General features: G+C 39.5%; 1 protein-coding gene across 2 annotated transcripts in view; it reads right to left on the bottom strand.

Moving 5' to 3' along the window:
• The window catches only part of LOC124120826, a 44,220-nt gene that overhangs the window by 26,836 nt on the left and 4,312 nt on the right, over nt 1-13,072 (bottom strand). Inside the window, exon 1 of one of the 2 annotated variants that reach the window (XM_048399911.1) lies at nt 7,830-7,964. The exons of the other annotated variant lie outside the window; for it this stretch is intronic. Coding sequence (XP_048255868.1) covers nt 7,830-7,890 — 61 coding nt within the window. The 5' untranslated portion in view covers nt 7,891-7,964. Of the gene's footprint in view, nt 1-7,829; nt 7,965-13,072 lie in introns of those variants that run through there. 2 annotated transcript variants of the gene reach the window in all.

Below are 13,072 nucleotides of genomic sequence, written 5' to 3'. Positions count from 1 at the left end.
TTCGATCTGAGAGCCCCTGTAATAACATTTTTTCATACTGCCGTACATATCCACCATTTCTGAATATATTTAGGTTCATACCCCATTTTTCACAAAAGTTGCTAACGCAATTTATTTGTTCTTTGAGTTTGCCTGCGGAATATACAGAGTTAGCGACATTATCAGCATAGAGAAGTGAACATATATTAGGATAATCTTCAGATATGAAAATTCCTCTACAGTTAGAAGAAGTCATCTCAGCAACCAACTCGTTGACGTAAAATGAAAATAACAGCGGGCTGACCATACATCTTTGGCGAGTACCAACCCAGCACTGAAAAATGACTGTGAGACCTTGATCTGTCCGTACACAAATCTGTAGTTTAAATACAATTAAAATATTTCCATGTGTTCCACAGCTAATAAGTCGATGCCAAAGTAAAGTGTGATTTACGCAATCAAAGGCTTTTGAGAAGTCAATAAAGAAAACATATAATCTGCCACCTGTTGATTTAGAGAGGTATTTTCTAATCATCCAATAAGAGAAAACATGTTGTCCACCGTCGAATAACCTTTCTTGAATCCAGCTTGATTTTCATAAATATCATTTTTTTTCATGAGACCATGAGGAGCATCTGGTTTAATTTTTTGATGAAAACATTTCCAATCATTGGTAATAGAGAGATTCCTCTGTACTTGTTTGGATCAGATAAAGTGCCTCTTTTGTGAAGAGGGCATATGATTGCCTTGCACCAATCAATCGGGAAATTCCCAGTTTTCATTATTTCATTATGTTTCAGTTTGAAATAATATCTTAAACAATATCAGTTAACTGATCTCAGTGTGCAACATTTAGGCAACTTTATGTTTGACTGTTTGCGATGTATTCCCGAAATAATCGATGTCGGGACAGGGAAATCACCAGCATATTGTATCTAAGTTTACTTTCGCCTACAGTGCAGTTGCCTTCAGTAACTTTGTCTTGAGAAATGGTGATGTGGTAGTAGTTCGCATACACTCATTTAAATACATCGCTTTGGGGGTAATGGATCAGTCCCTACATTTGGGTAGAGGAACAGAGAATAAGTAAGAAATTACACCATCTCTTGAGTTGACTCCAATAGTTATTTAACCGCCCCCGCGGTCTAGTGGTAGAGCGTCCGCCCCGAGAGCGGAAGGCCCGGGGTTCGATACCCTGCCGCGTCATACCAATAGACGTTAAAAGATAGTACGTGTTGTTACCCTGTCTGGCGCTCGGCATTAAGGGGCTAAAATAAGGACTGGTCAGTACACTGTGTCTGAGTGGGGTATTCATTTTAAACTGCGGCATGGTATCTCATTGGGCTAGCACTATAAATCGGCATCAGTCCGGAATAGTACAAGCAACCACACAAACACACACACGTACATGCACGTCGCTTGATAAGTGCAATAATCTTGGACGCGACGTTAAACCCAAATTCACCTCACCTCACCCATAGTGTTTTTAGTAGCACGAGAATCAGTCATTGGGACTACACATTAAGTTGTCACATGCAAACACACATTTCGTCCATTCTATTATGTATTATTTTATCATTTAAAACGGCTGCTGGGATGAGTCTGCCATCATAAAAGCATGTCAATAGATCTGACAAATATGAAGGTGCGTTTAATGTTGATAATGAGGCAATCATAACTGCGAAGGACTGGTCAAATGAGGGTTAGAACGAATTCATGTTAAACACGTAAACTGAGGTTAAAACAGTTTCTAAAAAGTAGGTAACACATGTATCAAATATTAATGGGTTTATCAACCATGGTTCAAAAATCATAATTATGATCTAGCATGCTCCTGTCCTCCTGACCTGTGGTCGTCTTGAAGTGGGGTTCATTGTTGGATATGGTAGGGATGTAATAGAATTATTCCTTTTTTTCTGAATTGTATCCCTTATATGTGCAATGGACCGTCACCAGGGCCCACTTGCACAAACTGATCTTCGCGCTGAGATGACCGTAACTCCCATACTTTAACAGAGGCTCACAATAGTCGTAGCGCTAAGATTGCTTTGTGCAAGTGGGCACTGATAATATACAATGGAGTGCATGTGGGCTATATGTTACCACCAACTAACCATACTTTCAATGATATAATGTACTTGCAGCTGTAAATTAAACATGCAGTTCTAACATTGTTCTCGTTTTTTGTCCTGGTTTGCGATATGACTTTGGAGATCTGATCACAAATGTATCCATAGTAAAATAAATAGCTATAGATCGATTATATTTTACGACCTAAACGAATATGTTGTATACAATTGTGTATTGTGGCTGTACATAAACACATCTCCAATGACTTCTATGGGGCATTATTCATAGTTGTCAGTCCTTGTTGCTAATAATACAAATCAGATTGTGAAGAATAACTCCACACGCAATGTTTGCTCGGAACATAATCAATATTATCCTGGTCATGATCAATGGATCCGCGTGCACTCGATTTTTCATTCTCGGTAAATAGTAAATAACAGTAAATAACTTAAGCTGTCTATTATACTCCAGACGGTAAACAATCACGGCACCATATCATCCCATCGGGTACCCATTCACTGCTCGGTCATGAACAATCCCGCCTGAAGGGTGTAAAAATTAGACAAAAGACAATGATGTTGTAGAAGTTAGAGAACCCATTTAGAAAGTAGTGGGCAAGGCTGAGTTGCGACACTCATTTGTGCCAGAGTTAATAATTGGATCGACATACACATTGATTATTGGATCCGCCAAAACCATATTTCGGATTGCATAGAATGACACAATACTCTCCTTAAAAATGTAAAGGTTTGGAGACAAACACTGTCATATTTCTTACCGAAATGGTTGCAACACACAATCAGACTCAAACATAGCATGTATCAACAGAGAGCTAAGAATCAAATGCTTAGAATAGTTCTTTGTGTCATCTTGTTTTTACAGCAATAAACTTCTCGACTGAATATATGTTTTAAAGAAGTTTTAAAAGTATACTAGTATCTATTTTCGGTTTAATTATTTTGATTCCACATATATGAGTGTGCCTTTCCCCCCCAAAAAAAAGGAATAGGACTGATTAAAATATTAGAGTAGTTAGAACCAAAACAAATTAGATAGTTTACATATTTGTGAAAGATAATTTTGAAGCCAAAGTTCGTGATCATTCCAAAATTGTTTAGTTTCATTACATTCCCAAAAGACATGTCTGACGTCCTCATTGACAGCATTACAAAGGCTACAAACACTATTGTCTACAAAACACATTAATTATTTTCTCCGACAAAGATCCCTGTTTTGTGGTTTTCACCGAAGTGATTTTTTAAAAATATTGCAATATCCTTTCTGATATAATATTGTTGCCTTTGAAGATTGTTATTGATAGTTCACTGACATCTGGCATCATCTTATATTGCAGTAAGTTGAATTATGTGCGTTTATGTGCATTTCCTCATATGCTTGAGTCTTCGCCCTTGTCAAAAGAGGGCGAGGTCCGGCTTTCAACCCACGCGACTAACAGAAATTTAAATAATGAACCTTTATCGGTAAACTACGTATAGTTATATAAATTAAATTACATCTGATATAGAGATAATCATAAAGATTAGTAAGTGCAGTTTATTCCGTTTAGTGTAAATAACAAGTACAATGACACCTCGAGGTTGCAAGCTGCAACATGCCATGTTTATAGCCTCATCGATATATTGTTTTCGGCGGGGTAAGCCATTTAGGGTGGTGTTAAGAATATATTGACCGACCACTTAACACAATTCTGTCAGTTAAGACTCATTGTTTAACCATTCACCATATGGCTGGCATCGACGAGGATTTGCATAACACTAACTTAAAATTGTGATTCTTCTCAGAAAGTCTATGTATATTTGCTGCAACTGCACACAGTACGAAGATGGGGAGCATCACAAATAACCTGAAGGCAACTTAACTTCAGTGGAATATACACGAAAGACATCAGAGGAAATATTTAATTCCACATGATACTCCTCCGATGTCAGCTGTATCAAACCCGCGAGCACCGCCAAAAACCGATCATGATAATCCCAAAGTTACGCACAATATACTTCAACTAAGAAAATGTGCCACTGTAGTGCATTCAGCTTTTGAACAACGAGGAGTTAAAAGTCATATTTAAGCTTTCATTACAAAAGTTGAATACATACTGAGTGAGAGCTGCATTTGTATTTTGAAGTGATAAAGTGACGATTTCAAACGGTATTCTAGAAATTATTAAAGTCATATGACATCAAATAAAACACCACTTAATGTCATGTGGATGTCTAGAAAATATGTTAAACAAATTTCTCCTTCATAGCGCATGGTATATTCATAACGTCAACAGTCAACAATTTACTAATCTTGAATATCGGCAAAAAGACAAAATAAGGATGAAAAGTATGCAAATGGATAGCTGAAAAATTAGTGATGAAACCAGTAGCTATCTATGAAACATGATAAGCATGTCCTGCTCTACCTGTAGCACCCGTGACGAACACAGTATTCATTAAGCAAGTAACACAGCATGAGTAAAGTCTGAGAAGAATCAATTATTTTGCAATCTAAGCTTGGCTTTAAAGTAAATATGTTTTAAAGTAAATTACAATGTTGTAAGTCGTGTTGCTTGTGGTAAATAATTACACAAACGCTTTGGCTGATCAAATAGCACAATGTGTCATGTGTAATGCACACGACAATACTTCATTGTGATGTCTATTGAAGCTCCTAATCCCTGTTCTCTTTATTTGCCTATTTTCTTCACAACATTCGCTGTGTAAACGACAATCATATATGTTTTTCCTAAAAATATAACTTCCCTGTCAACCCAATGCTTGGCTTGAATACAATGCCGTGATATGTTATGCGTTTTTACATGAGGTAAAGTATCCCGATCTGGTTCTTTGTTATATGTATTTGCAATTCATTCATTATTATCATACAACTATTATGAGAAACTAATATGTCGAACATTTTGGGAAATTTTCGAGTATCCTCTACTTTTGCAGGAGTATATCTACTACCACATAACCATGTAATTAGCTTGAGATTGTGAGGAAAAGTACATGTTATTACATCCTTTTATCAGCATATGATACCAACCTATTGTCCATCACACTAATAGCTACATGTACAGCCCGAGTATGCCCACAACCCTGTTGTACTACCAGGAAGTGAAATACCCTAGTTTGCTATGATTAACGTTACACTCCCTGTTCATATACTGAGTGAGCAATACGTGTCCCAACAATGTACCTCCTTTATATATTCACAAATTAGACCTAACATCGGGACGAGTTCATAGTGAGTATGAGAGTGGACAATGAAACACACAAAACGCATTGCATGAATAAACTCGCAGCATTGACGCCAACGATGCAAAGTGTTTGTTCACTTTAAATTCAAACACACAAATGCAAACCTGGTACAACAGCCCATGTAATTGCAGATAACAAATTAATATGGTTTTCTTACCAAGCTGGGCTACTACAAAAGTGTTCAATAATATATCGAAATACCCTGCATTTCCTGAGAGGCAGTGTGCCCCCTTGCAATTGGGCATCATTGGCTTTATACGGGGCATGCAGATATTGGAGTAAGGATAAGTAAACCTCGGGTATGAATGACTGGACCCCGGGGTTTTGATTACAGGCTCGACAGCGTGAATAATATATGTACAGATGAGGTACATGTAACGATCGCAGGACCCTCGATTATGGATGATGAACCGCTGTCATATATCTACTAAAACTTAAATTAAAAACTTCACATTTTTAAAAGTAATCCCATATATGATATGCAACGGACAAATGTATCAGAGAAGGTAATTTTGAATCATTAATGTCCAAAGAAGGATTTTAATTAACGGTGGTAACCATAATTTGTTCCAAGCACCTACGGTATTCGTTAATAACATCAACAGTTTAAATCATAAGTCCCATGCACGAGAATCTGATGGCACACAAGATTAGTAGCGTGTCACAACTGTCACACAACGCCTCCGCATGGACCTTGTGATGCTTCTAAACACATGATTGTTGCTGCAAAATGGTGCCAAGATCTTGCAAATTCTTTGGTTGGTTCTGGAGAGTGCGCAGACTTCTGCCAAGAGCATCCCAGACGTGTTCGATGGGATTGAGGTCTGGAGACCTTGACGGCCTGTCCATGACGTTGACTCACGCATTCTGAAGGAAATTCCTTGTCAAAATTGCTGTGTTTGGTCTGGCATTGTCGTGTTGGAAGATCAAACTGGTTCCATGTGCTGCCATAAAAGGCATAAGTTCTGGTGCCAGTACCTGGTCGCGGTAAGCAGCAGCGTTGAGGTTGCCACGGATGGCAAGAAGCCTGGAACGTGCATTGCCACAGAAAGCACCCCACACGATGACACTTCCGCCTCGAAATCTGTCAACTTCCTGTACACAACACTGGGCGTAACGTTCATGACGGCACCTCGACACTTTTAGAAAATTTTAGGATTGTGAGGTTTTTAATTTTGTTCAGTATATATGGATGACAGGATCCTGTGGTAGGGACGATGGACACCCGAGGTAGGGATGACAGGACCCCGGAGTCGGCATGACAGGACATCCAAGGTAGGGGTGATATGACCCTGGAGTAAAGATGATGAGACCCTGGGGTTGGGGTGATATGATCCTTTGGTTTGGATGATGTGACCCTCTTGTGTGGATTGAAATGACCCTGGGGTAGACATGACCTGACCTAGGTATTGATGTTTGTTTTTTGTTTAACGCCGCACTCAGCGAAATATTCTTGTGAAAATTTGATACAATGACACGCATCATCCATATCAGCGAACCAACCCCGTCACTCGCCTCTTAAGCAAACATGGCTTCCTAAAGAACATTTCTAATCCGGGAATCTATGTACTTATGATAAGTAATAGGGAATCAATGGCAGTAACACATATATGGATTGCAGGCCTCCTTTGTATGGATGACTGGATATCGGAGTTTAGAGTCTGATAAAATGCATTTGTAAAATACTCATAAGGTAAAAGAGAGACTGAAATGGGATCTTTGTTACTATAACATGGCTAATGTATGACAACGAATGTAATGACAAATGTTTTTGGATCCTTCATGTGTCGGTGCAGATGTACAAGTTGTGATCTGTTCACGTTGTTTTGAAGGTCAAAATAACGAACAAATACACAAACCGACATTGCTGTCGTCTGTGACAGCAGAGTTATGTGACAGTAGAGCGGTGTTTCTCTTTACATGGGCTCGGACCAACCACATGAATTCACACGAGACACATTGTGCGTATGTTTTAAAAGCTGGTACATTTGCACAAAGCAAGGATGTATCTTTACCGCTGTCACGTTTGGTATTTTGGCGAGGTTCACATAATTACAATCTCACCGGTTACTATATATCCATGTATATCCATGTGTATCTTGTTCGTTTGGCTCAGGCATTCAAGGCTCAGGCATTCAATGCTTCGAGCGAAGCAAATAATCGAAACAACAATGAGAATGGAGAATATGTTTCTTATTGCTATTACCATCGTTGCTGAGCTGCTCTAACCTGTTTAATTTTGAATGGATATTATTCTACAGGTACTTGAATTAAATATCTCAGGCATACCCTATCCTAACATAACATACGACAGGTAAGACTATTCAGTTGATACATACATCTACTGAAGGGAAATCTCCATCACAATGTCAATATGTACGTTGGGCAGGTATATGGTACATGTCGGATTCTCAATACGGTTTTTATTGCATATTCCGATGGTGGGTCACCTACATATAAATCACGCAGTTATAAAACGTGTTTCGTCATCGTAATAAACCCATCTGATCTACTCACCCCATGTCAGCTGTATCCATCCTGCTAACGCCATCACAGCGAGTATCCTGACACCCGCCATGTTGAACGACGAGGAAGTGAAATACCCTGTCAAACTGTGTTAAACGTTCCGCTCACTGCACATCTACTGTGTGGTGTATATACACTTGCAGTAATATAGCTCAATATGTTTTTACATTTGAATTCATAAGGGGGCGATTCAAAGATTTATAGGACACATACATGTACATCCTAACTTACAACCAACAAAGTGTTCAGCTTTCAGGTTCGTAAACCCTGTCACATTGCCTCATATGCATATACATGTATATCTTTGTCGGACTGGACACAGGGCGGCTAGACTTCACCAGATACGAGTTCTATGTAGGGATGGACGTTGGTAGACTCAGAGATACGGCTTTGATCAATATGAGGTTACATTGTGGGACCGTTGGGTAGTGTCAACAGCTCGCACTCCCTACCTGATCCTCCTGCGCATGGATGTGACTCATGGACCCGCTGTGAGGTTGACTTCACAACAGAGGTAACAGGGTATCTTCCATCTATGTCACATGCGGTCAGCCCTGACGATGTATCAGTGAGGCCTCGGGAATATCTCGAAGCAGAATACTACATTTCTATTGGGAATACCACATATCTATTGGGAATATTACATATCTAACTTGCCTTTTAATTGTACGTGTATTATATACCACACGATACACAACTATGCAATAATACATTCATAAAAATAGGACCCACTTAATTATTACAGATTAAAATATTCATTACTACGTTACCTTTCAGCAGGAAGTAGTCCCATTTCAGAGGCAATAGTGAGTGAGTATGGTTTTACGCCGCTTTTGGCAGTATTCCACCAACATCACACATTGTACCCATGTCGGGAATCGAACCCGGGTCTTCAGCATGACGACGAAACGCTTTAACCACTAGGCTACCCGACCGCCCCAGAGACAAAATATCGATGCATCATCACAGAACAACATAGTGATCATTTGTGCAAGTACATTACATAGTATTGTACTCTGTACTATTTATATAACAAATAATAAAATCAAAAAAAATATTTTCGTAATCATAACAAAATCGGGTAGGAGCAGAGTTGTCCGGCTATATCATAAACATCAAACAAACAGTGATGACACCTGGTGTTCGCAAAATGGTGAGGGTATGTTGCGCCTTCAAACACAGGTGAAAAGATACGCTACATTAACTGACCATTGGGCTACATTAATGTAGGTTGTGTTGAGGACATACAAAGATGCTTGAATACACAAAATCCTATAAAATTAGTTTCTCCGTCAAGTAGTTGGTTGGTTGGTTGTTTAGCGCCGCACTCAGCAATAATCCAGCTATATGACGGCGGTCTGTAAATAATCAAGACCGGACAATCCAGTGATTGACGCCATGAGCAATCCACGCAATTGGGATATGATACCATGCATCAACCAAGTCAGCGAGCTTGACCACCCTGTTAGTCTCCTCTTACCACCAGCATAGTCACCTTGTACGGCAAGCATAGGTTGCCGAAGACCTATTCTACGCCGGATCTTCACGGGTCCTACATTTGGCAGAGCCAGCTTGTTTTACCAAACAAGTGCTGCATGCTTGGGTGTGTGTAGAGCATTCTCTCTATTCACTCCAATTGGATCGATGCTCATGAAGTCAATCACTAGATTGTCTGGTCAGAACTCGATTTTTTCCAGAGGGCTGTCGTATAGGTGGAATATTTCTGACTGCGACGTTAACAACAAACAGCAATGTTTTCAACATGTTCTCTCCCGTTGCAATATTGTAATCAAACTTCATTTCTTTGTTCTCCCACTAGGTGAAATCTTCAACTCGCGATATTTTACTGTATGTACTGTGGATAATATATGTCTTGTTTGTTTGTTGTTTAACGCCGCAATCAGCTATATTCCAGCTATTTCACGGCGGCCTGTAAATAAACCAGACTGAGTATGAGCCAGACAATCCAGTGATATCATGAGCATCGATACACGCAATTGGGATGCGATGACATGCATCAACCTCTAGCCTCTATCGACAAGCACCACCACAACGAGTATCCATGTTGAACAACGAGGAAGTGAAATACCCAGTTCGTGTTAAACGTTACGCTCAATGCACATCTACTGTGTGGTGTATATACACTTGCAGCGATGTAACTCCATTGTGTATTCATTTTTTTGAATTTATGATATTTTTCAATTTATAACAGCACTGGGTTAAGACAGATCACTAAACGACATATATCTCATGATCAGTTCGGACTCGGAAATAATATTTACATTATTCTTAACAGAATACTACATATCTACAGTAAACTACGGTTATAACGAACACGCTTATAACGAACTGACGGATATAACGAACTTACCTTTTTGGTCCCGACTATTTGCTGTAGTTATGCTGTATATATGATTATAACGAACTACGGTTATAACGAACTAAAATTAGTAGTCCCTTTGAGTTCGTTATAACCGTACTTTACTGTATTGGGAATACTACATACCGACATTGCCTTTATACATCTCGCCATTTTCACCTCGAGGGACTAACCTAATATGCTATTATTTCAATTTACAAACTAGCAGACAAGTAATGATTGCAGACTTAGATGTGCATTACTAAGTTACGTTTCGGGAGGAATTTCTCCCAGCACTTGTGTAGCACTAACATCGTTATATAATGTGTTTTCCGCACTGTCGCGAAAGGTGTGCATGTTTTAATTAAGGGCCATTTCATGATATACAGTCAGAGGATTGCGACACTATCGCGGCATCATAACAGTACAACATAGTAATCGTGTGTTCAGTTATACTTAAAAATATGGTATTCTTTTTATTTAAAATACACCACTGAGGCCAGAGCGCCTGGGCTATTTTTTAGTAAATGTACATGTAGGTTGGTTAGTGCATATATGCAGCTATTTGGATACGCCAAATCCTCAAACAGTTCTACTAACACGTATTTTACAGAGATAACACGTTTTACTGAACATGTGTAGCGTTCGTGCATGTGTGTCGTTGTTCGTGCAGCCCTTCGTGTCACCGTGCTCCTGACCCGTGAGGATCCAGATAGAGAAAAGGTTGTCAGCAACTCATGCTTGCCGGAAGAGGTAACTAACGGGATCGGGTGGTCAGGATTGAAGACTTGGTTAACACACGTCATCGTATCCCAATTTGTGCAGATCGATGCTCGTGATGTCAATCACTGGATTGTCTTCTCCAGATTCGATTTTTTACAGACCGTCGTCATATAGCTGGAATGTCGCAGAGTGCGGCGGTAAACAACAATCAAACAAACTTCTTTCCCTTAGTGCACATGGTCCTTTCACGTCCTCTCTTCCGTGATGTACAAATATTACGAGAGACAAAACTATGCAAGTTGATATATGTTGTAATCAAACTCATAACCTGCCGTGATACCTTTGTTCTCGGACCAAGCTGCAATCTCCTTCTCGGGACATTTTTTCGTCATACTCTGTGGATTAAATCTTTGTATTTACTGTTCTTGTTCCCGAGTCCTTTACATACAGGCAGGAGAATCTCTGCATTTATACACAGCAGACGCAATTCAAAATGTAATTTTCTGTTCCATCACTTGATTTTTTTGTTTGCAGGCCGCCTTCGCATGACAGGAGTATTGCTGTGCGGCCTTAGAAAAAACTAACACTAACTTTTTATTCAAATCGTGTACATGGCGCATGCTACCGGTACGGTACAATACCCTTACCGCTAACATTGATTTTCAGTGATCCATTCATATAATTTTCACCCCTATTTTGGCCTTTGCCCTTTGCCCTGTGTAATCTGCTTTGTCTGAAAATTGACACTGTTTGTTCTCTGACGTTGCGTGTTATATTAAACAGTTCTTTGGAAGAGACCGGCGCCTGGACACATCAGGACTGAGGAGAATGGATCTCAACTGGTAATAATATGGAATTACTCCTTGGTGGGAGCTGTTGAACCCTGGCTAGGCAATCATGTGCTCGTGTGCAGGTGGCCATATATACTGTCCACCAGGTATATTGATACTGATCCCGCAGGCACTGTGGCTTCCAAGAGACATTGAGGTGTGTATCCTTGAAACAACCTTTACCGAGGGGCAATCACTGTGGAGTTCAAGCGAAGTCTGTTGTCTATTAAAAAGTGAGCTGGGCGTTTGATCTCGTCTCCATGCATGATAGGAATAAACACACATGAGGCTTCCTGAGATACAAGTGGCTTTATTTCTGACGCAAGCAGTCACAATTCACGATCTAGTTCATTGTAACTGGAACTATATCAGCTTGTGATGTATACGATTTATACCTCTCGTAAAATGTGTACAGAGAAGCTCCTGATCATGATCCATGATCTTCTCTTTCAAATCACATCCCTCTTTAATCCTGTTGTGTATAACAATGAGCCATGTCAAATCAATGTCATTGTTCAATTTTCGTTATTTGAAGTATCATTGTGTGAATGTTATCCTTGTAACAGCTTATATTTAGAGTGTTCTGAGTGCACAATAATCAGATTCTTGTTATAAGCAATCACATATGTCAATTGATACTGAGAAATTCCTTGAAGATGCAAAAAGAATTTTTCGTCTATTGATGTGTCCATGCTCCTGGATGTCCCAAGTGAGTTGTGTCTCATAATGTGATGGTTGTAAACGCCCGTCGAGTAACCTTATAAGCACAGGTAAAGTGTGTGTGCATCTGAATAACGACTGTCCGTAGTATTCCGTCCGGGCTTTGTTTGATTTTTAACGTTTATTTCAAGGGAGATACTTCTCTTTTTTACTCATCAAGAAGTGTTCGGAGAACATAGGTTAACGATCACTCCCAAATTCGGGTTGAGGACCATTTATTTCCTTATGAACAAGACCCTGCGCTGCGACGACGCTCAACACCAAGAACGTCATAATACTGCCCTTCAGCCAATACTGAATCAAGTGTATATAATGCAGTATCATGTATCAACATTTATGAACTGTGTTACGCGTTTGTAATATGTAATGTAGGCATACATTATAAAGTTGCCAGGCACCCACTCTACTATTACAAAACTAGGGGAAATAATGGTAAGAAGAACAAGCAAATATAGCACTGGGTAGCGATATATTAGGGATATATGTAAGTCCAAACTGTCCAGGGGGAGAAAGACATTTCCATACACATCTTGATGTTAATCTTGAGTCGCATATCACTGACTGCTTGAATCTATTAAGGAATTGCCTTATAATTGAAACGA

The sequence above is a fragment of the Haliotis rufescens genome, unplaced genomic scaffold, assembly GCF_023055435.1.
Source record: "Haliotis rufescens isolate VD_foot unplaced genomic scaffold, xgHalRufe1.0.p SCAF_2, whole genome shotgun sequence".
Taxonomy (NCBI): Eukaryota; Metazoa; Mollusca; class Gastropoda; order Lepetellida; family Haliotidae; genus Haliotis; species Haliotis rufescens.
This window is presented reverse-complemented; position numbering and strand designations above follow the sequence as displayed.